At 34.7% G+C, this 25931-nt stretch overlaps 1 protein-coding gene across 1 annotated transcript in view; it reads right to left on the bottom strand.

Moving 5' to 3' along the window:
* The window catches only part of LOC148840567 (phospholipid-transporting ATPase ABCA1), a 300212-nt gene that overhangs the window by 58252 nt on the left and 216029 nt on the right, over window positions 1-25931 (bottom strand). The window contains exons 32-35 of the mRNA XM_088932095.1: window positions 15604-15698; window positions 15013-15118; window positions 11104-11178; window positions 9720-9889 (exon numbers count right to left, since the gene is read on the bottom strand). Coding sequence (XP_088788221.1) covers window positions 9720-9889; window positions 11104-11178; window positions 15013-15118; window positions 15604-15698 — 446 coding nt within the window. The remainder of the gene's footprint in view (window positions 1-9719; window positions 9890-11103; window positions 11179-15012; window positions 15119-15603; window positions 15699-25931) is intronic.

Below are 25931 nucleotides of genomic sequence, written 5' to 3'. Positions count from 1 at the left end.
GACAAAGAATACTCTCCCTTATGTAAATATCATCTTCCTCCCAGTAAAACAAAACCCCAGAACATAAGAGGTAACCAAACTCTCAGCAGCATAGATAAACAAAGTAGTCACAGAGGCAAAAACTCAATACTTAATCCAGTAAATCACTGACAGTTTTTATTGAATATCTCAACTTCTTATATGGATTTTTATTTTATTAAACATGCCCCCAAATAAATTGGCTTATTTGTAGCATTTTAATTGTTTAATGCTCTTACTATCATGAGTTTATATTTCTCATAAGGTCATAAGGTGCAGAAAGTTAAAATTCTCAAATCCATGTTTCAGATTTATAGGCCTTTCCAGACAGTTATAGATGGGGTAACTTGAAATCTGAGCGAGAAATATTAATTAGCATTTATAATCCATGACAGTGAATTCAGAACAAATAAGAACAATAAATATACTGTATAAAGACACCCATCTTACTCACAATGCTTGATAAAACACATTCCAATTATTTCAATTTAAAATTCCAGGACTACTCTATAAATTACTTCAGTACTGCTGTTTTGTGACCTAGGAAAATACATTGTACTGTAAATATTCATCTCTTTAAATAAAAATGTTGCCAGTGGCAGAAAGAAAAAATCCACCCAGAAAACATTCACCAGAATTGTCCTGCTTTTTTCTGTGGTAAACTATTATCCAGTACCTTGGCACCTTGGCTTAGCAAATGTTATGTATCAGGCAGAATTTGATGGTTGTACATCAACCTAACACTCCTCATAGACCATTGCTTGTACTGTACCAATTTTATATCATTTGAATGCATGCCACTGAAGTTGGTTCTTTAAAGAGTTTTCAGATCTTTTCTCATCTCTGGTGCCTAATAGGAGTTTTCAATCTTCACATAAACTGTCATCTGTCATCGCAATTATTTTCCAACAGAATTCTATGCTTTCCTAAATTCGTTTTCCATTTTATATGGATAATATTTTATACAGTAGGTCATATAGTCATTTATTTTAATCAGGATGTTCCAGTATCAACTTTGAAATCTAAGCATACTGTATAGATACACAACATACATTAATATTTGTTTTCGCAATTCATTTTAAGTTCACTTGTCAGTGCCCCTCAGCCAGCTAGTATTGATGACTCCAATATGCTTTACAATTCCACCTTTGGTGGTGGTTTAGATTGTTTAGCTCCAGAAAGAACATAGTAAAGTCTAATTTATGCATCATTTCCTTTGGTATAACAACAAACTTCACTCTTTGAAATCTCACGGGGATGAACTTTAAACACAGATGTAGGGATACTGGACTATCTCTTCATTTACTTACCCTCGAATAAAACCAGCAATCTTATAATAGTGTACTGACTGCCACTAGGTCAGCATTTTTGGGGAAGCTAATAAAAGTAGGGGAAAGTAATCCTAGAACTATTTTTTTCTCATTTATCATCTCTTAGATGCAGTTAAAAGTGCCATTCATGAAGTCTTCAGACCAGAAATAATCAGCGTTCTTAATTTTTTTACTTTAAAACTGATATCAGAAGTCAGATCATATTTTGTGATTCCACCTCCGAGCATTTTAAGTGCATCTCACTTTCCAGAATGTCATGCTGTCTCTTCTCAGGGGATATCTGAAATAATTATAGAAATTAACCCTGCCATACAGCTGTATGCTTTGGGCCCTTGTTTTAACTGTTGTGATTGTGTGTGGTACTGTCATACATACAGTATTATTAATCAATCTTTTAGATTTGGAAGTATTCTCTGGGCTACTAAATATGCAGTTATTATTCCCCTGTTAAAAAAGCATAATTTATATTTCATGCTGAGTAAATATACACCATTATCTAACCTGGCATTTCTATCCATTTATTTTTGAGTCTTTTCTGTTTAGTTACAAGATCTTAACTTCTTTGTCATGGTTTAAATTTTAACTGTTAAAAAACATTTTACTCGAATTGTCTCTTATAAACTTTGCGATTGTGTCAATCTTCATTTGACAGAGTTGGAATCAGTCTAAGTACTCAGGTCAGGAATCATAGTTTCATTTTTGTCTCATCTTGAATTTGAGGCACATTTTTGCAGTGTTGTGAAAATGTTTTTTTCATCTTCACACCTCTCCATTGCTCCCATTATTATTTCTCTCAGGCTCTCCCCCCAAAAAAGCTGCTACATACATTTGTCTATTTGCATCCATGCATGTTCATAAGTTTGCTGTACGCTGAGAAGTCAACTGCTTGGGTATTAACTAAAATTCAAATGTGAGAGAATATTTCTCATTTTTTTAACTTCTTATACTGATCTCCTGTGTATTTTTGGAATACAATGTAAAATATTGCTGCTTAATCTTAAGAGCTTAATGTATACATAGACATAGACATACAAGAGTTTTGTGCTCTTTAGATTCTGGACTTAATTTAGCACTTAAACCTGGGCTCCGAAACTTTGATGACCATGCTTTCTGATTTGTTGTGCAGAAGCTTGCAGAATGACCACCCAGCCCATGTTAGATCATGGCGGTTTTTCAACATCTTTAAAGCTTGTCCTAAAACTTTAATATAGAATACCTTTTAATTCAATTCAATTCATTATTTCAAATTTTGTGGAATAATGTGTTTCTAATAGTGTTGCTTTATTTTGTTTTATTGTGATTATTTGAATGTTTTTTGAAAGCACAATATAAAATGAAGTTTATTATAAAGTCATGCTGAATGTCAAGTGAAATCATGCTAAATGCAATATGTATAACTGCAGCTTTTAGATATATATAATGTATACTGTATATGCAGAGATATTCCCATGAAAATGATACCTGTTCAATAGAACTGATAATATGACTATCATTCTCACAGTAAAATATACATGCATCAGATTTTCTAATATTTAATATCCCCCAAGTTTCTGCAGTAGTAAGAGATAACTGTGGAGAATTATGTCTTTGTTCTTTTTGAGGTACTGTGAAAGAAAAATGTTCCTTCTTTTATTAAACATGGACCTGATACAAGCAAAGAGGCCCCCAACTGTGCAGAAATGACTATTTATTATGGAACTGCACATAACACATCAAAAACTGAATGTAAATATTACTTTTTGGTGCCAGTTTTTATGGAATGCAATTATATTTACATATTACATTGATGAAAATAACTAGCCTGCAAGATATCAGATCATACCTCTCCAAGGAAATATATGTACCTGTATGTTGTACCTGTATACTGTATGTATGTACAGTAACTCTTCCAGAATATGGGTCTACTTTGGCAGTTTCACAGAAAAAAAGCGTATACTGTACATGAGGTTTGGAAGCCTGAAGCATGAAGGTTGGAGGCCTGAAGCGTATACTGTACATGAGGTTGGAATTCATGTCTGCAGACCAGACCACAGCAGACTTTATGAGTGCCTATATTCATCTTTGCATGAACAGCATAGAATGGAGCGAAAAAATTTTAATTGAGTAGATAGGTCAAAACCTACTTAAGATGGAGCAGAGACATGATGTGAATTAGCTGTAAGCTGAGCTTATGGCCACCTGACCATAAGTGCAATGTGTCTGGACCCACTAACTGTTTTCTTGAAGGATGAGCCAGGAAGTTGCTAGGGTGATGATAGGATGAAGGAAGGGATGCAGATGATAATGTGTGAATGGGAGCTCTAGAATCCTAATACTTTTACAGCAGTTAGGTAAATGGAATTGGGTGATTGTCCTCCCTCCCAATTTTCCATTCAAATATTAAAATATTGTTATGCTTGGACAGTTTGCCAAATATCACACCCATAACATTTTAAGTAATTCAGACATACTGCCTTATTTTTAAATTGTTTTCAGGTGATACTGTACATAGTAATTGCTACACATGTGTAAGACAGAATCACATGCATACCTACTGTACCTACAATTTGAAAACTATAAAAACCCAGGCTCAAAAAAGTATTTTTAAAACATTTAGAAACGGTAGCATCTGTTTTGCCAATTGCAGAAAACCTCTGTCATTGTGTTATGTGATTTCTACAGTATGCGTCCTGAAGTTCCTATTTGTTGTGGAAACAACATAATCCTGGATACCTGCACGTTCTGCCACATTTGTAGCCTAGTGCTGTGGTTTGATTTCTGTGTTTCTCTGCAAAGTAAAATGCAAAAAGCATTCTGATGGGCTTTTACCACCATCTTAAAGGCCACATATCATTTGTCTTTAAAACATAATTTATTCCCAAGCCTTACTTGTTGCAGAGTGAGAATTCCTTCAATGTACTGTATTCCTGTTATTACAGTCAGAAATCAGAAGCCTATCATGTGCCTGTATTTGATTTTTTGAATCTCGGAGTTTGTCTAATATGTTAAGTCTTTGTGCAATGGCTACCTCAATGAGATAACAAATAATAAAAGCCAGGATTTATTTATGCAACAAAGAGATAATGAACGTCATGGTAGTCATATCTCAAATTGCTCATCTGATAGCTGCATTTTCATTTTGTCTCACTGTGACTTTCGTTTTTTTTAATTTTACTGCACAAGACAGAAGAAAGCAGACTGAACGTGAACTAGGTCAATGATTCCACAGGGTTCACACTTTGGACGCAATTGAGCACATTAAAACCACAAGTCTGCAGATGACACCTCTTGAATAAAAAGGTATCATGAAATTACATGATGGTGTGAAGCAAATTGGCTGGTTCATGCACTCTTGCATTCATTCTATTAGCTTTTTTTGCTTCTGACATTAATTTCACAAGGCAGCAGAATTTAAAGTTAATCCATAGATCACTGCTAATAAATCGCTTGTGGCCTGTAAGACCATAAGAGAGAATGGGCTTACTATGTCTACACAGAGTGCAATCTGCATTAATTATCCTTGTGCTCCGCTCAGAATTTCTGATTTACTCTTGTCAATCACATTGAACCACTCTACTAAAACGTTAACATACAGTATGCAGGAACTCAGAGCACGGAGCTGTGTCTTATTGTGCTGGGGAGAATACTCTATGATGTTAAATAATTTTAAAATGGTCCATCGTGAAGGCAATTACATTAGCTAGACAAAAATATTTTTTTCTCATAGATGTATAGAAGATGTGATATTGCATACAGTTTAAAAAAAATGTAGGTCTTCTGTAAATGTTACAGGTTTTGAGGATTGACATGGTCAAAAATATTGAATAAATATCTTAACACCTGTAATAAGAATAATAGCTTCAAAAATACTAAGAAAGTCTGCAAACGAGAGGAGACCGTTTATCCCATAAGGTTTTTTTCTGTTTGAGACTAGATTTATTTTCAGCCTCTCAAAGTATACTGTAAATGCTTTTCTCAGCATGGAAATGTACCTGGCTGTTTTTCCTTTGACTAATTCCAGATGATTTTTAACTCACACAATGACAGAACGTGAACACAATACATTACATTAGATCTTAATAATGCATTTCAGAATTTAACATAACATCCCTTGTTTTAACTTCTATTATTTTAGCTCCAAATCAGAACTTTTTATTGCTTCTCCACATGGTCTAGAACAGGGGTGCCCAACCAGTCGATCGCAAGAATGGCAAAAAATAAATGGGCTATTTGACAATTTTTTGACAATAGCCTAGAAATTCATTAACATCTGTGCATGTACAGTAATGTCATACATTTTACTGCCCTTGTGTGTGTTTAACCCTTGTCGAATGGGTTGTAAACGTCTCTTCCCTGAATGCTGGCTGACACTGGAAAAAAGGCTACAGGAGCTCCGTAAATAGTTGTGTGCTACATTCGCTACAGTACACAGTGGTGCAAAACAGACTGGCCGTGACAAAGTTTGAACGCCTATTTGATAGTTGTAGTGTCTGAGCGAAAATGATGAAGCAAAAAGACCGAAAACTTACCGTTACCACAAAGAATGGAAGCATGATTATTATTTTGTACTTTCGCATTCAAATCTGCAATGCTAGCGTCTACGCAAAAAAGGGAAATATAGAACAACATTGCAAAACTGCACACAAAACGCATGATGTGGACTTTCTCGCTAAAAGTGAGTTGCGTAAAGAAAAGTAGAAAAATTAACATCTCAACTAAAGTAGCAGCAGTCGGTTTTCGCGAGGCCTAATACAAGAGAGAAAGCTGCAATCATCGCATCGTTGCGTGTGAACCACGTCCTGGCTAAACACAAGAAGTCATTCAGGGATCGAGAAGTAATAAAAAAAACGTTTGCTGAGGCTGCTGACTTGCTGTTTGGAGATTTCAAAAACAAACATTTTTGGCGAGGTTAAGACAGCTGTTGCCTGAAATCAAAGAGTTTCTCAGGTCGTCTAAACATGGTGAATATGCCCAATTAGAGGATGACCAGTGGCTTCTGGATTTAACATCCCTCACAGACGTGACTGAACTTCTGAATGAGCTGTATTTCGAGCTGCAGGGATAAAATAAAAATGTCATCGACATGCATGATCAGCAGAGTCAACACGTTCAAAATAATAATTACAAGTGTTCTCAAATAAGCTTCTCAGTGCCAATGCTCACATTAAGGTAGGATATTCTTTTTTTCTAAAATGGGGAACATTACTTGTTCACTGTAGCATGAGTCACTTGCTTTTGTTTGCTGTCATTTTAGTGATGGGTATTGTTATTATACTTATGTGCCCACAGTCTGTTTTTCCTATATTAGAGCTTCAAATTCACACTGGTAGGTCGCGCTGGACTGGCAAATGAAAAAGGAGATCTTACATTAAAAAAGGTTGGGCACCCCTGGTCTAGAAGATGAAAAAGATGTCAACACATATCTGTTATAAGCAGCCTCTTTGAGCTCAGTGTGTCCCATTTTATATTTATAGTTAATTTTATTGCTATTTGCATGCACTTTGTACTTGTCTACATTACATTTGACCTGTCAGGTGTTTTGAATTTGTTTAAATTATCTTTGCAGATTGCAAAACTGTTAGCTTGGTTGGTACATCTGTCTTATTTGGTTTCTTTAGTTAATTGATGTCAACATTCTCAGTCAGAAATAGAACATTTTCAAGACAGTTGGCTTTAACAACATGTTTGTGGTAGTTTGTTTCAGACGCTCATCATCCTAGGACAAATTAATGACTAAGATAAAAAAAGCTCCTCCTAATCTCCTCCACAAACCGCAGGTTTTTGCTTCATTGCTGCCCTTGTAATGGTTTAAAAGAAAATCAATTATTTAAACTTTAACTTGAAATTATCCTAGTAACTTTTAGAACATAAGAACATAAAAATGATTACAAATGAGAGGAGGACATTTGCCTGATTTAACCCTTTTGGTTGTATTGTAGCTAATTGATCTCAAATGCTAAAGATCACTTTAAAAGCCATATACAATTTCTTGTATTAGGAATTTGTCTTTTCGCATACCCCAACTTGCTCTCCATGAGACACACAGACAGGAAGAGAAGCTTGGGGTCAGAGCGCAGGGTCAGACATTTACTGTATACAGCACCCCTGGAGCAGTTGGGCCTTGCTCAGGGGCCCAACAGAGTAGGATTCTGCTGCTGCCCGCGGGATATAAATCGGCAACCTTCTAGCCACTGGCGCAGGTCCTTAGCCACAGAGCCACCACACCCCCCCAACATGGCTTGTTAATCTATTCCTTACTACAACAATCTTTTGTGTTCTATTACAATCCCTTTGCTATTCCACATATTACATCACTCCAAGCTGAGCATCCCCTCATCCCCTCATGTTCCATTTCTTCAGTCTATCAACCAGTTCTCTATAGAAATAAGTTTAAGAATAAGGCTTCTGGGAAATTTGGTTCTAGGTGCGAGTGTGTGCGCGTATGTATCTGGATGTCTGCCCTGTGACAAGACCGGAGTTCTGTCCAAGGTGCACCCTGCTCGCCGCCCTTTGTTTGCTGGGATTCCCAGCGACCTGAACTGATAAAAGCAGTTAGAAAATAGATACTGTAGATGGACCGATCTTATATGACGAACCTATCAGAATCCTAAACAAATAGATGCGTTGTTTCAAATGCTCTTTATGTGTTCAATACTGTTTTTTCTTGTTCAAAGAACTCTAATAAATTAGTTAAACAAGTCGTGACGTTTCTAAATCCAATCTATCCCCCAGCATTTCCATACAGGTTACCTTTTAGTTTTATTCCAGTTATTGTTTCCATAACCCTACATGTAACAGGGAACAGACATTGGTCTAAACCTGGTTCCATTTTGCACCTTTTTATGGAAGGAGACTATATTAGCAGTTCTTGGATGAAGAATTGCATACATGTAAGTGGCATATGAATAATATCTCTTGTTTCCATAAGTACATTAGTAGGATATCTTCAGTTCCTGGAGATTTACTGTATTAATCATGATGGCTTCTAGTACCAAAATATGTCTACCTCATCTATACTGAAACTATTTGACACAGAACATTGTCCTTCTGCTGCCTGAGGCATATTGTTGACTTCTTCCTTGGGGAGTACACACAGTAAGTGAAATATTCATTCAGTCATTTACTTTTCATTCTGTAGGCTTCCTACTGTTATCGTAGATACATTTTACTTCATTTACGATTCTTTTGCAGTTGTACCACTGAAAGTTTTCATTATTTAATTTGCTGTAGCTTCCATTTTAATATCCCTATCTATCTCCCTCTTACCCTTTTTTCTGTTCTGCTTGCAATATTTTGTACTCATTTCTCAATGACATTATGCCATTAATAACATCTCCCAATGATTATGCATATTATTTTCTTCACATTAACCAGTTCCCACATCATTCACACAGAGGCTGTGGCTGATGTCAGATCGCATTTATCTGTACCTCTTGACATGCAATTCTGTGCAAGTGTTACGCCTTTTACAAGGCTCATTGGTCACTCATCTTTGCCTACCTGTTCTCTTGAGTGACTACATCTTGTGTATCATGTGCCTTCCCGCTCTGTGCTACTGTATATGCTTTATGCAATGATACATATACTGTACCTTAGGTATTTAGTCTATTGCAATATATTTACTTTAGTTATTAGATCATAAAATGAACCGAATAACTACTGTATATACTCAAATAATAACAACAAAGTCTGGGACAGAACTGTACTAAATGGTACATGGTGTACTAATATACTGTATGTACTTAAATACTGTAGAAGTGTATTGTATGGGCAATACACTACTACAGTATTTAAGTATTAAATACTGTGACACAACAATTGTATGGGCAATTGTTGTGTCACAGTCTATAACGTAAGAGTGTTTATCTATACCTTTTAAACCAGGATGAATGGTTTAATTAACTATTTTTTTAAAAATAGCATTACGTAACATATTGAATACTCTTCTACAGCTTGCTATACATGAAGATGTTCCTCTCATTCATTCAGATAAAGACTCAATCTAAAAACTAAAACAAAGGTACGCAGGGTTCTCTTGTGCATTTTTGATATCTTGGACAATTTATATTCTGTGTCTTAACTTAATCTTCCAAGACATTAAGATCATTTTTAGTAATTCAGTGTCATTAATTGAGGAATACAAATGCTAGTAAGTGTTACACACTGATGTACTGTAGGTTCCCTATACAGTAGGTTACTGTATATAGGGATATAGGCACACACATAATTCTGTGATTTAGCTTACCCAGAAATTCTCTCCCTTGTACGGGGCAATGATACTGTACAAAAAGGCTTCCCATTACCCATTAATTTCACCCTCTAATTCTGATTCTTTTTCACATTTCTTCTCTTCCAAGTTGCATTAAGAGGCAGAAAGCAGAACTCACTTACATAGCTACATCCGATAGTTGCTCCTTGGAGAGGTTGAGGGGGTGATTGTATGTTGTAATGCCATAATCACTGGGATCTTGATCAGGAGGTAAATTCCCTCGCAGGATGGCATTGTTGGCTACATTCAGAAACGAAACCATAGCATGCCACCCCTTGTTGTAAAACCACACCTGCAAAAAAAGAAGCCTTAAGAGCATACTGTTTAAAACAAAAGCAAGTAAAACAACTTAATTTAATATTAATTGGAACTTGTGAAAATGGCCTTATTGACTTAGAGTACATTGGTAAAACAAGTCAGTAACTGGATGTTATTAAAAGGAGTTTGTGAGAGATGATGACATGCAAGCCTTTTGCCCCAGCTGGTCTAAATCCTAAACATTTCATGTTATTTCTTGAAGCAATATTTACAGTAATATGCAAATATTCAACTTCACACATTTCGCCTCTCTCACCCACCCTCCACTCCATCTTTTCCATTGCAGCTGCCCCTTGGTCAGCTCTTCACTCTGTGGAGGTCCCAGCCTCCTCGTCTTATGGCCAAGGGGATTGCCCTCAGCCAAGTAGATTAAAACAATGAACATCTTCAAATGCATCTAATTTTTGGAAGTCTTTATTCCTCTTTGAAAAATGAAAAGCCTCCTTGAAGAGAAGTACCAGTGTGCTATTCAAAGACTGTATCATGTTTTGACATGGACTAAAAAGGTTGTACACATTTTCTGCTAAAACATTCTTCTGCTCCTCTAGAAGATGTTAGCATACAGTATGTATTAAAATTATTATCACATTTCATTGTTAAGATAGAACGTTGTCATTAAAGCTGCATTGCAAGAAAGTCACTATTTTAATCAAAAAATAATTTGAAAAGCTCAAAACCCCAATTTATTCTGGTATACATCTATGCCTCCAAGTTTTTTTTCAGTGTTTTAGTGTCCAAAAGACTTGATCCATGTGATAACTGCAGCACATTAGGTTAATGTAGCTCACAAGTTTAAAGAGCTAAGTTACTTGTGTTGTGTGATTTATGTTACTAACAAAAACCAGACTAAGCAACAGAGCACTGCATTCTTATCTGATTTTTTTTAATTGAAAAAAAAACCCTTGAAATTAACAGGTTTTCTATCCTATGTTTAGTGATATTTGAAAAATCAAAATACATTAAAAGAAGGAACATTCATAAACCCCTTTAAAGCAACATTATCCTTCACATAATGTACAAGGCACTACTGGTGTTCCTAAGAGAAAATAATAGAATAATTGAAAAAGAGGGTATAATATTGTTATACTGTATGCTATTTACAGTATATTGGAAAACCATATTCTTCACTTAGACTTTTTAGGTCATATTAAATTTTTCACTGCACAAAAATATAATTTAAATAGGTACCTTGACATTATTCTTTGTTCCAAGTTTCTTCATGAACATTTCTGCATCCTGGGCTATCTGTTCAGTTATGTTTATCTAAGATACATAAATGAACAAATTAATTGCTCACACATGGGAAAGCATATCTACCTTTGAAATTCAAACAGAGTGAGAATTACAGTATCTAATGCTTTTCTAGACATTTCTGGTTAGTAGTTATTACATGTTTTTCCTACACCATCTACTAATGCTGTACAGTGCTCTATTTGTATCTTTCTGACATGTTTCAATGAGTATCCTACTGGAATCTAGCACTGACATCAAGACTTAATTTCAGGAGCATTTTACACTCTTATACTATTAATTCCTATATACTGTACTAGGATTACAGAGTATTCATACAAAACAAAGCTTACAAAATAAACCTCTGATGGGGACAGTTACTGTATGTACTGTAAATAATGGATATTTCTTCTAGTTTAAATGCTGTGTTATCTCTGTACAGTTACACAATTGACATGGGGTGTACAATAGATTAGAATATTCAGGCTTTGGGTTTCATATATATTTAAAAACTAATGGTCAGAATTGTTTTAATTAATTGTATTGTGGCGAAAACATGAAAATGAATTTGCTTTACTACTGTATCACAAAAAAAGAAAAGCTGTTCAGGTTTTATTTTAGATAACCAAATAGGAGGAGTTTGGAATATGCCATTGTCCTAAATATGAGACTTTAAAAGAACTAGAATTCCAATTCCAAAAAGCTCAATAATCCTGATATTTAATTTGAAATACAAGTATTGATAATCTTTCCAATCCTGTTTTATTTATATTCTACTTATATAAGTATAATACACATTCTAAGTACAGAATACTTGAAGCATTAGCCTGCAAGCTAATGTAGAGATTGTCATTATTTATTGAGTCTCAGTTTCTCCACCCACAAACTTTTAGCATCCCATCCTATTCATAGTTAAACAGATTCTAGCTTTATGGTAATAACATTTGAATATCATCTTGTCTAGAAACACATTAGCATTCACTTCTAATCCTTACAAACTTCCAGCTGAATGCATTAGCAATACTATGAAAAATAAGGACAAACAAATGTATAAAATATCTTCACTTCAAGATTCAAGTAGAGGGTTAGGTAATTAGCTTTGTATGTTGTGCCAATGGGCTTTTCTTTGCATAAATTTGGAATTATTTAGGGTATGTTCACTTGTTTTTCTTCAGAAGGAAATAAAAAAGTTGTAGTTGTTGTTTGTAGTTTGCCAGATTTAAGGTACTGTAGCTATTTGAAAGACAGCTCATTTCAAGATTAACTATGAGACTGGATGTACTGTATGGCTTGATCTAGACATAGCGTTATGTAAAAAGATCAGAAAATACAGCTGGCATTTACAGTAGCTAATCAAATCCCAAATGTATTTTACTCCTCAAGGACAGCAAAAACGCAAAGGAAACAGAGTGAGAGATGAAACATAATGCTTCTTGAGGGCACACCATGGCTCCATAATTCACTGAACAAAATATTTGTGAAAAATTATTTTATTATTGGAGAAACCCATAAAATCCTATTACCTAGCAATTTGATTAATTTCATGTTTTCACTCAAGCTATGGAATCATATACAAATTGTACTTATGCAGCAGAAAATCAATATATTTATATTGCATATTAAACTGCACTGGGAAAAGGGTGAATGCAGTGTAAACTACATAATTCTTTTATGGTGTTTTTCTGGTGTCAATTGGATAAAGATAATTTTTTTCACATCGGGGTTTATTAGTGTTTATAAACTGGAATAAAAACTTGCTTACAGTATATGGGAGAGTGTGCAACTTTTGAAACTTGAAAAGTAAGTGCCTTTTCTGTACCAAATATCCATGAAAAATAAAAGCATGTTTAAAAGGAGCTTATCTTCATATAAGACAGGCAGTATAAGACCTAAATATGTTCCTGGTGAATAATCTCATAATTATAAAAATAATAACAAAAGACAGTCTCAGGGATATAATAGTGAAGTTTCACTAGTGAAATACACTAGTATTGTGTGAATAAACATACTGTACAAGAATAGAAAACACATTCTGTGTGAAAAAGTGAAGTCATGAAATAAAAATAAGAAATCAAATCAAATCAAATCAAATTTGATTATAGCATGAAGTGGCAACTTCACAAAATTTCAAGAACTAGATATAGAATTAAATGAAACTATAATATAAATCATAATACAGAGACTGTTGATACGTGGTCAAAAACAAACGTTCTATGATATTATGTTCTAAATAAACTATATCTCTATCAACCAGGCATTTAATGGAAACATTAATGGTCTCTACTTCCGCAAAGGTCATGTCTACATTTTTTCAGGGTCAATTTAGGCTTTTGGAATTCATATTGCACAAGATGTTTGAAATTGAAGAAAGAAAGCTGTGTTGACACCTTGAAATATGTGTGCATTGCAGTCATTGAAAATCAATGTGGAGCATAGACTAAAAGTACTCTTCATAACGGGTACACAAATCACAAGCTCGGTCAGTCATCAGTGAGTGTGATTTGTAAATGGTGAGTCATCCACCAGACAGACTGGTGAAGGCTATAACAGAGTGAGACCTTGTAAGTTCAGACAAGATGATGGCTCTTGTTTCTCCCATGTGAACCCCTGGGAGATTATCATCTTTGACAAATCCAGGTGGAAGAAGAATATCCGGGAAGGATCCCTTAACTTTGAACCCCAAAAATGTCAGAATGATGTTTTCAAAAAGCGAAAGTAGCAAAATAAGCAAAGAAAAAGAAAACTGTCTCAAAGATATCCTAATCAAACTGTTCTCTAGGTGCTCCAGCCAACTTGCCTCTTATAAAATGACTGGGATATCTTTATTGTTGGATCTTTGTTATTGGAAGACATAAGATTAAGTCATAAGATAAAAATAACTTTATGAATTCAGTTCTAATCAAGATTAAGAAACATAGTAGACTGAATGGCATCCTCTCTATTCCTGTTCAGACAATTCTGTTTTAATTTTGTTGGGTTGCTTCCCTACTTTACAATTGAATTAAAGTTAGAAGAAATCTAGACTGGGGCACAGATGTATAGTAACAACAAGGAAGAAATCACTTTTGAATTTGTTCTGTCAGTTTACAAGAGAATCAGAAATATTACTGAGGTCAGCTTCTGATACTAGGTTAACACATAATACTACTATTCTTCATTATTAATCTATTCTGTACTGATTTACTGTTGTTTCTACTAAAACAATGCTTTGAACTTGTAGTTGCAACTAGAATTCTGCTCTGCCCCAACACTGAACCTCTGAATAAATTTATGACTTAAATAGGACATATTTCTTATAGTTGGTATAAAAGAAAAAAAAGAAAAAATATTTTTGTCTTAAGAAATAAAACAATATACAGTACATAAGAAAGGTTATAAACAGGAGGGGTCCATTCCACCCATTTGATAGTAGCTAACTGATCCAAGGATTTTGTGCAGTCATTTCTTGAAAAAGATGTATCCAAAGATGTACGGCTGAGTAGCCAAATAACATTTATGGAACATTATGGTTCTTTGCAACACCACATCAAGAAAATTACATATTTTTCACAGTTATAAACAATTGCTGTGCTCTTGCCCTACCTTGAAATAGAAATGTTCCCAAACCCGAATTGACCCCTGCCCAGGTGGCTTTGTGCAGACTACAGTATGTATGTGTCAGGTGCAATAGTGGATAAATGGTATTAGGAAAGATCTCTAATATTTAGTTTAGAAATATCTATAACTCTGCTGTTCTGTAGATCTGACATGTTTCTCTCAGTTCTGTAAACATTGGGTACACCTACTCTACAGCTACTGTATACATTCAGCACACTTATTGTATCTTATGGCACCTGGCGACTTCACCTCAGAATTTCAATTTCATACCTCGGAAGAGTTGAAGATGTTTTTCAACTCCCTGACAACAGCTGCAATTTCAGTCTCATTTAGTCTGACTTGCGAGTTGACTCCTCCAACTGAAATTCCTCCATACCTTTAGGGAACAAGACAGTGCAACTCCATTTTAATAGTATTCCAAAAGAACAGCACCGATTCCTCAACAAAGTTTAGAATTAATCTTCAGTACTAGGTTGTTTGTTAAACTATGTGTAGTTCAGCAAAAAAAAAGCATACTCACCTGGTAATAAAACTAACTAAATCCAGGTAAATGTGAAAGGTTCTTTAATAATATAAAATAGCAAAGAAATAACCACGTAGATAAGGAGATGAACAATGCATAGGAAAAGAAATGCAAAGAATAATGAAAGTTGGTAAGAAATATAATCTTAAAAAGGGGGAAAATAATTCAGTTTTAACAAAAAAGACACTCTGAAGAAACTGAAAAAAGGTAGAAAGTATTTTAAGTTACATACTGTAGTTTCAGGGTACCTCAAAAATAAGTTATTTTTCCTAAAACAGTTTGGCACCATCAACTTGATTTTTCCATTGTTCATTCTAGACAGTTTTGAAATAATATACCTGTTTTTCCCTGATTTCTGATAGTTCTTCAAGAGGAAGTCAGTCATGTTTCTCTCTGTCAAATTCTGAAGGGTATCTGTAGTATTCTGTATCCTCTAGGAAAAAAAAACATAGAAAATGACTGTAGAAAGAAGAACTTTGAAGTTAACATGCCCTCTCTTTCAAACCAATGTCAAGCATTCAATAAATCTTTGAAATAAAAATGAAAATAATTGTATTTTACTGCGAGTTTCATGTTTAAACAACTTATATAAAGATGCAGTACCACAAAAAAATATTAAATTACTGTATATACTGTCTGCCAGGACACAAAGGAATGTCCATCATCATTTTGTGATGGTGGAATTTCAATATTAAAAACATTAGACATTACAGCTATCATCATCATCAAAATCAACAAGTGAACCCTGTTTTTCAAATACGAATGCCAAATTCAAACATAAAATGTATTGTAAAGGTGGATTAATGACCAAGAAACACCTTTGGATGCCATCTGCTAAGCTTTAATTTGCTTTACCCAATTATACTCAGGCTGCAGTTATTGTAATGATGATTTCACTGTTAAAGTGCAAAACAGAATAGTAATATAGAGCCTGAAAAAAGAGAAGCCTCATGTGAGTAGTGTGTCATGTCTGCTAGTTTAATAGAAAATTAGAACTTCAAGATGTATTTTAAGCTTTCAAATCCGTGACACATACAGTAACAATAGTACACAGTCTGCTTTGTTGCACACAATACGGTAATACTGTACCTATGACGTTCACTTTGTAAAATAATGTAAATTGAGAAATACTGTTAAACTATGAAGCACAATCTTAAAAATGTGCATATCAATAATATTGAAGTACTGTACAGGCACATTTCTAATTTTGAGATAATTGTCAATTAGAGTTGCACTCAGAACCTACTCTAACCTGAGACAGGCTGTGTAGCTCACAACCTTTAATTAAACATTCTCTGAATAAAAAGGCACATTGAAACACATAATTAGAAGACACAGCTCTGTTGTGTGCATATGCTTTAAATGTGACATGAAAATCTAGCTTACTTTCAGGATGCATTATGATGATAATTAGAACTATTTTGAGCAATAGTGGAAAACTTTTATTAGCTCTGAAAACAACTAAGATCTAAATTGTCATTTCATAATCTTTTTTCCTCTAGGATTATTGCAATGGCTGTATGTAAATACCACAAGCTGAGTGAATTGTTTAGAAAGAGCTTCATTCTGAGTAGCTTTGTTTGAACATTTTCTATTAGTCACCTTATAATGCCATATAATGATATAGATATATGCAAACCTATGGCGCGGTAATTAATTCTCTACTCAGAACAGATAATCCATAAGTTCTTTTGTTTTAAAGCACATTTCCCAAATACATATTTATAACATATAATGGGGTTTACTCATCTATGACTGGCCTGAGTCTTATTCCTTTTAAATGGCATTCTTTGTCCTTATCATTGTTACTGTCACTAGGAAACATGAATTTAAAATTTGACACTAAAAGAGAGGAAAGGATGTTGTGAGTACCATTGTAAAAGCAATTTATTTAGAACAAATTTGTTGCAGGTTCTTATTTATGTCTAGAGCTGAAGAGGAAATAAATATTGATGGATTAAGGCCTAAGAAGGTATACTGGAAGAAGAGTTTGTTTTTAAATTAAGTACTGTAGTTAAAAAATTGACTTTTTTCTTGCTATAACTGATGTATATTGAGTTTTGAATTATGTTTCATACTTTGTGCAAGAACACTGTCTTCAATTCATGTTTTTGTTCCTAGGACAATGGATGGGATGAAATTCCACTGGAGGTAATAACTTACAGTAGATAACCTAGCCAGCATGACTTTGAGAGACAAAGAGAAAACCCTTGTCTTTCTCAGGAAAAAAAAAGCAAACTGTATCTAGACAGTGCAAAAAGTTCACATTAGATAGGAGACAACATTTGATATAGTCTGTCTTCTTATGGTGGACTACTGTAATTTAGTCATATAGACCTCCAGGCAGCATGATAGCACCTTAGCAAACATGTTGATGCCTGAGAAAATTGGAAAACGTAAAAGTGAAAGTTCCTAATTTTTCAATAGTATAGCATATACTGTATAACTGCAGTATTTAACATCCCCCAAAAATATACCTTCATCAATGGCAGAATTTATCATTTAAGGCAGAATAGGACCTAATTGGGGTCAAAACTAAGAGTCAATAAGATCTCACTTAAGCAGAACAGTGGAATCATGGTTAGCACTTCTGAGGTGCTACAGTATCTACATGGAGTTTGTATGTTCGTCCTGAAACTCTGAACTGACACTCTCCCCAAACAGAGGTGGCTTAAGTCTAACCTTACTCACATACATAATACCCCTAAACTTTGTACTCCATTAGAGTTGGCAAAGCAAACCTTTCAGATCTAATTAACTCTTTTGCCTTCTGTACCAAGGATACTGTCTGCAACCATAGAGAACTTATAACAACAGAAAAAGCGTACACCAACCATCCACTTTGCACTCCTGAAAAAAATGTATATCTCTTCTGGATGGTAAGCTGGATAAAAATGCATCACCAATACTTTATCTGATTAAAAAGGGCAACATTGCCTGCTTTTAAAAAAATGGTATAAAACATTTAATGCCTGAAGCTTGTCACAGCCTCCTGAAGCTCAGTCTCCACATACCTTACATGCTCTTTCCATGCTGAAGTCTGGCTGTGCCATACAGTATTTAGACTTCACATAAGAAATGCTTTTTATCAGGAATCTCACCAGATTGTCCCATTTAGTTCCGTCTGTTCCATTCAACCCACTATGTGGACATTTTTTGATATTCTAGTAAATGTATTCTATTTACTATCTCTTAGTTTGACCACTTAGCATTCCAAACTTTCTGCCTTTACTGTGTGATTATTCAGTATGTTTTGTACTTGCTGATTTCCCAATACAAGGTCTAGGTTTGAGATGAAGTGCTGAATAATTAGCATCTGAGCATGTCAGCACTTCAGACGTTGCATCAATCCATGAGCTCACTGCTGCCATCTTACTTTTCACAAGCTGTGCCTGGATTTCCATTAATTGTAGTATCTACAGTTTCATTTTCTTCTTATCTGGGAAGGCAAGGAAACTGAAAAAAATGTGTCAAATTAAACAGAAAGTACCATAGGTGAAGGGGACAACAAGACCAACAGAAAAAGATAGTGACAACAAGAAATCTAATGTTCACACTTTCAGAAGAGAGATTCACGTCACATAGACCCCCCGTGGAAATACCATAAAGAGTTCTTTTGATCATTTATCTCCAATTAAACTGGTGACCTTCAGTAGAGGAATAGGGAGAATGTGCGTGGGTGTCTAGACAACACATGCGATTCACTCTGAGCTCATACGAATGCAGGGCGTTTGAGACAGAATCAGCACATGTTGCATTTTACTCGAAAAGCTCTGTGAATCATGCCTCCAGGAATCTAGCATTTGATTTTTTCCCCTGATGGAGTCAACATTTTCTCCTATTTACAAAGATAAGAACTGTAGATTTCAGCTGCATTTCAAGCTCTGAGCTGGATGATATGCTCTGTTTCCATGGCTGGCAGCAACCAGCTCTTCACAGCTGTGCTTTGGGGGAACTGAAATTGTGCCTCCCCCTTGGCATGTCAGTTTTGTAACCAAGTGTCATTTTGCTGTTTGCTCCAGGCAGTGTACTCTCAGGGTCTCATATTAAACTCACTATTAAGTGCAGCCCTTTCATCTGGTGATTATAGTTTTACATCCAGTCCCACGTGAGGTTACGTACAAAAAATGTTTTGATGCCCTGATATTCCTTTATTATTCTGATGGAGTTCATATTCCTGACACTTCAATGTACTCCTTTTTCTTCTCTTCAGTAAATGTTTGCTTAAAAGTTCCATTAACATAATCCGTAAAAACGTCAGGCCTTTTTAATGAATAAAGTTAATTTTTACAGATTTCTCAACAGAATCCTGATAGCTACTTAAATAACACTTGTTTCAAAATGTTTCATTTTTTTGCTACTCATTTTGCTATGAATATCACTTTATTCTATTCATAATAGTATTTTCTTTCTACACTTCATGCCTAAATAATACTCAATCAATAGGAAATGTGAAAAGACACTCTTTTAAACTTTAAGTTTGACAAATTATTAAAGCAGAATCCAGACATATATTACAACAATCCATGGAAGCAGTCAAGAGATTTGTTAAATATTTTTTCCTAACATATTACCAAATGACCTGATTTTGATTTTTTCAAAACAATAGATCCTATTAGTATGAGTTACAAGTCCTATAAAGATGCTGAGGACTGGGCATAAATCCTACATAGCCATATGTTGTACTGGCCAAGAGCCTTTTGTGAGACAGCAACACTCAGGGACATACAAGAGATACTAAATCCAAACCACAGCAGGTACTGTATCTGCATATGAAGATTGGTCACATTCACCATTAGAAACCATGTGCATGATAGTCCAAAACATTCTCACAAGCAGCTCTCTCAGAAGAAGCCTTTAATACAAGAAGAAACAAAATAACTTCATGGGTCATTTTTGATAATGAAAAGAAAGTGAGGAATGGAAACAACAGAAATTTAAAAAATCTCTACATTTCAGCATGGAATTAACCTCAATTTGATCTTTTACAGTTGGTACAGTATAGCTCCTTATTCTGACCTACTGTATGGTTAATAATGGGTTTGTTAAAATCATGTTATTCTAAGAGATAATAGTTATAGCAACATCGTTTCCCAACAAGTATATTTTTATGTCTTCAGGTCTGAAGCTCACTAGGGCTGTGTGGGCCTGGAACTTTGAGGTGTTCCTGAGATTGTTGTTCACAATTGGGGTCAGCTGGGTACAGCTGTCAGCCCAATACAAATGCTAAAATCCAGGTTTAACCATTAGTATTAGCAATATACTGTATGCAGAGAAGATAGAAAATCTAAAATCTGCAATAAACAGACAAATTAACTATTCTTCTTGAATTTGTGCTGGTAAAATCTGTTACTGACACCACTAATACCATTAAAACGTCAGTATGTTTCGCTAAAGCGTGAAATATTAAAATTCTATATTCTACTCTATGCCGTACACTTGTTCCTTAAGCTGCCCCAAAGAAATACTACACAAAATGGATGATTTTTTTAAACCTCAGTTCCTTCCTTTTTCTATTAATGCTGTGTTTTAAAAACACATAGGTATTATGATGTTTTTTAAAAACAGTTTTATTTATTTTTCTAAACAATCAAAAAACAGCAATCAAAAAGGAGAACACAACAACCCCCCCTAGCTATTACAACCTTTGTAATTTAGCTGTTAATGTTATTCAAGCCACGTACCCAGAGAAAAGCCCTCCCCTCTTAAACAAGAATAAGTGACTTCAGAAAGAACAGTCTCTGCCCCACGGGACAATACAAATGGCTTTCAAGAACTCATCCTTCATTTCACTGATGTTACTGACACCCTGACAAGTGAGACAAACATACCAAATTACACCTCTAGCAGCTCCAGTTTCTTTGTAAATTAGGCAGGGGATGAACTTTCCCAAGGTGTGCAGCAATGGATCATACGTTTGTATATTACAGATTGTATAGGAGTAGAATGTGCAGATTTTTTTTCTAAAACCAAGATAAAGATATACAGTATAATTGTCTTAGATTATACAGTATATACTCACAAATGTTTTACAACATAAAAAAATACTTGCAAAAGCAATCACTCTCTTCCAATGATGCCCCTTTCTGGGAATTATAAATGATAGATACAAAGATTATTAAGTGAATATTTTTGTTAAAACCTGATTGGTCAAATTGGACACTCTTAAGGGTGAAATAAGTTAAATACTAGCAACACCCTGGCACCAATAACTACAGGAAATAACTGACTGAGGGCCCTTACAGAGACAAGTTTATTAATTCTGACAGTATGTTTAGATACATTAAAACTTGTTCTTACAAACACACTATAAAAATGTTAAGGTGCTTCAGGGATTTACTAAAAAAAATGATAACAGTCTTATACAATATGCAAAATAAAACATTACCACTGCTCTTAATTGTGGACATTCTTTGTCATGAAGTCACAGAACTAAGCAAGAAGACACTGCCCACTACTAGAAAATCAAAATCTACCTAATTTACTAAGGACTAAAGGTTTTAAGTACACCAAGTACAGTAAGTGCAGTATAATTGAATAGTCCGTAAACATACACATTACAGAATAGGATGCAAAATCCACAGGATATTAAAGAGTTATGGAGCATTAAAATTCAGTAAATATTTTAAAATTCCAAAAGCTTCAACTAGTTTGAACTTTATCAGTGCACTTGCACAAATTCAATTAATTTTTCCAGAATAAAACCATTTGTATTTAAAGTCTCAGAGAATATTTTACCTCTGATACATCAAACTAAAATGTTATAAAACTATTTTATCCTTCAAAAGGAGAAAACATTATTTAAATTAAAAGAAATGTTTTTGACAATTTTTAATAGTCTACTATTATTTTTGTTTAGAAATATTAATTAAACTCCCTGTACATTAGGGGAGGGACTGCTGGGTTTATGGTTCTTAAAAAAAAACCCAATTGTATTTCACATCTCCTACCATCACGATCTTGTGTATTTAACAAGTAAACCTTTAAATTCATAAATACATTAATTCAGCTGACAGTTCTAGATGACACAGTGTAAAATTGAGAATGAGACTAAAGTAAATACAATGGAGTTGTATTGTAAAACAACAATAGAGTTGTTTACAGTAGATACTGTGGTGGTGTTCACAATTAGGGAAAGATTATTAGTTTCATTGGCCGACATATTTATTCAAGGCAACTTACATTTGTACAGCTAGGCATTTTAATGGGTCAGTGGGAAAGAAGTCTTGCTTAGTGAAAGAAAAACAATGTCCCATGTGGGATTTAAACTTCTTACCTTCTAGTTACAGTATAGGTCCAGAGTTGTATGTAATACTCCAAAGTGCTGCATCACAATAACACTGCTGTATATACTGTACACCAATTTAAACTATGTGCACAGAAGACTCATTTGACATTACAAGGAAAATTTTTGTCACGAAATGCATCCTCATTTACATCAACCCCTGTAGACTGAAATGTTTCTAGAATTTGTTTGGTGATTGAGCTTTTCATTTTACAGATACAGTATGGCCATCTAGAATCCAAATCAAAATTCACACCAGCGGAAACCAGACTGAAGTAGAGTACTGTTCAGCATGCCACTTTCAGACACTCACTAAAATATTTAATCATTGAATGTTTTCTTCTAAGTCTAATTATCGTATTTCTTAAAAATAAAACATCTTTTATAAATACATTTTAAAAGGTAATATAGCTGTAAAGTTTTTTTTTTTGAAAAGGGGATTACAGTCCATGAACGGAGCCTATATTTCCCTGCCCCTGGTCTAAACATTGACATTAGTTGGCAAAAAGCTGTTTGGCATTAAATTGCATGACACATGTCTTTATCATGTAAATCGACCCAGAAATATTTTTTTCTAATGTCCCATTGTCTTTCTGTCTTTAGAAATATTCCCTGCTGTCAGGGGATTCTAATATTTGTAGTATCTGCTATCAGGTGGGACTTAAGATTCAAAATCACAAAATCACAGTATTAGGTGATAAAGAGTAGAATTGCAATTATATTTCCCACTGTATTACCAGATACAGTTTATTTTTCTACCAGAATATAGATAATATACAAATAAAATAAAAATACTGTTTTTTCAAATTATTATATGTACAGGTATACAATATCAATTATTGCATACAATATAGAGTGCTAATAACACCAATAATTTTAAAGTCATTGTTACATTGTGATAAATTGCATTTGGAATTGTGACTATGGAAGTTACATTGAAAAGGGGTTTATGGACAATGTTGCTTGACCAGTTGTTTGTCACTTGCATATGATCAGCACATGAAAGCACTAACACTAACAAGTAAATACACATTTAATTTTGATTCAGCATAATACCTACAGTATTTGTCCACAAGCAGCTACAGTGTACTGCACACCACTTTGTCAGAAGCCAAAAATAAATACAAAATCTTTTTAACCTCCCCATTCATGATGTGAATAAAAAAAGCCAACATTCCAAAAACTCTTTGAGGTTTTAATAAGAAATCTGCATTTTAATAATGATTTAGCATTTTTAGCATTTTTATTTATGAGTTTTAAATGTTGAGAATTATTCTTTTTTTATTTTAAAAGTTTTTTTACATGCGGACTTCGGCCTTGTACATGTCACGGATGTCCAAAGGGACAGACCGTGGAGAGCAGGAAAGCGGAAAAAGACCCATATGTGTAGCGGCGGAACGGGAAAAAGGCCCGGGCTCAGCAGTTCAGGAGTCGGGTAGAAACCAAAGCCCTCAGGCAGCGGACGTGGGGCGACCTGGGTGGTTAGGCGGGTTTCAGGACATCCGAACGTCAATGCTGAGCGAGGGCAGAGTGCAAGACCCGGAAATATACAGCCCAAGGGAAAGAGTGGGACCGGAAGGACAGCAGGCAGGAAACTAGGGACAGGACAGAGTAGGAGTGCCCTCTGGCTGCAGAGGGCGTGACAGTACAGTGGCACGCTGGTTGGGAAATTGAAGTCTTTGCTGCACCACCTGACAGTGTCACAAAGTAGTGCAGCACTGCATTTGACAACTGGGGAAAAATAAAAAAGAGGTGCCGCATGTCATCTTTGTACACCTTGCACATTCTAGATAGCTGGATCTGTACATTTTACATGTATCAACAACTTGTTGAGAAAATAAATAGGCATTGTTAACGGTCCCTGGACTACAGCTCTGAAAATTGTATTGTGAGAATGAGAATACGGCGCTTAGGATTTTTATGTGTAGATTATAGTGACTAAAGCAATTAATCCTAATGAAGAAAGCAATAGATTCATTTCTCAGTCTCCTGTTCATAGCTGTAAGCGTTTCAGAGCATCAACTAACCATACAGTAGCTCCCCAGGTCCAGAATTGAACCCAGGGTCACAGCATTGTAAGGGAGAAATGCTAACCACTGCACCACTGGTCCACCCACCTGCAACTATATTATAATTTTAAATGTACATTTAAAATAATGTACAGTACACACCATATTGTTTTGTTGTTTTCTTGTTTCCCTCAATTTAATAAGTCATTTATCCACCAAAATTACAATTTAGGTGCAGGTTATTTAAGATATGTATCACTGCATCTCAATAACATTTTCTTCTGTTTTAATATCTTCCGTTGTTCAGCTATTCATAACTTCATGCCTTTCAGAATAGCACAAATCGTGTGCACTTCTCGTTAAGAAAATAGTATAGAATAGTATTTCACTACAGTTTTCTTCAAAATGATCTTGCTATCTGGAGCTAGTCACCAAATTTCACCGTATACTGCATAATGCCTGAAAACCATTAATTATTAATACACAACGTCCTGATAAGGAATGGATACAATATTTCTTAATGGACATATTTAAAATATATTATGTAATATATTAGATAGCTATTTAATGAGTACTCTATTTTTACATAGCACAGTGTGGTCCCATGTATCCTTTGATTGCTGGAAAAAAAATATAGGAAAAATATTGGCATTGGTTGGTATAAGAAACATACTGTAACTTATGATTTGAACTAACAATGCTCAGCAGATTGTTTTATTTGCATGGTTCCACTGAGTTGCATGAATTTATACTGTATTCATGGGAAATATCTTCTACAAGTACTAATAAAAAGATAAGGGAGTTAAGTGTAAGGGTAAATGTAAAATTGTAAGTAGGATTAAAACCAAAGAAAGGCTTAGTGTTAGGTTGATGCTGTGTGTTTTAGAATGCACTGTATCATAGAACATTTTGTCACACCTTTAGACAACTTGTGCTTAGTTTTTTGGAGTGAAAGCAAAAAATCTATTCCTCTCCACCACACAATGTGCCAGAGCACAAAACTCAGCAACCTAAAACATTTATTTTCTAAATTACATTACAGATGCGCAGAGTAGGCCAAAACAAGTACCATAGTACCAGAAGCCTGCAATCATTTGTCTTTGTGACTTTGAGAGGCAGAAAAGAAGATAACTTTTCTTCTTTCTTTTTATTTGGAGATTCTTAACTTCTATGAACAAAATGGTTTGAAACAAATAATAATAATAATAATAATAATTATTATTATTATTATTATTATTCTTTACACGTATACTTACTGTACAGTTTATAGCTCATTCCACTCAAAGTTCTTGAGAGGTAATGGGGACAGCCCCTACTACCAATGTGTAGAACCTTCCTGGATGATGCAGCGGCAGCCAAAGTGCACACAGAA

Source organism: Atractosteus spatula, chromosome 1 (assembly GCF_055471065.1).
Source record: "Atractosteus spatula isolate fAtrSpa1 chromosome 1, fAtrSpa1.hap1, whole genome shotgun sequence".
In the NCBI taxonomy this organism is placed as follows: Eukaryota; Metazoa; Chordata; class Actinopteri; order Semionotiformes; family Lepisosteidae; genus Atractosteus; species Atractosteus spatula.
Note: the sequence above shows the minus strand (reverse complement) of the source record. Positions and strands in the feature narration are given on the sequence as shown.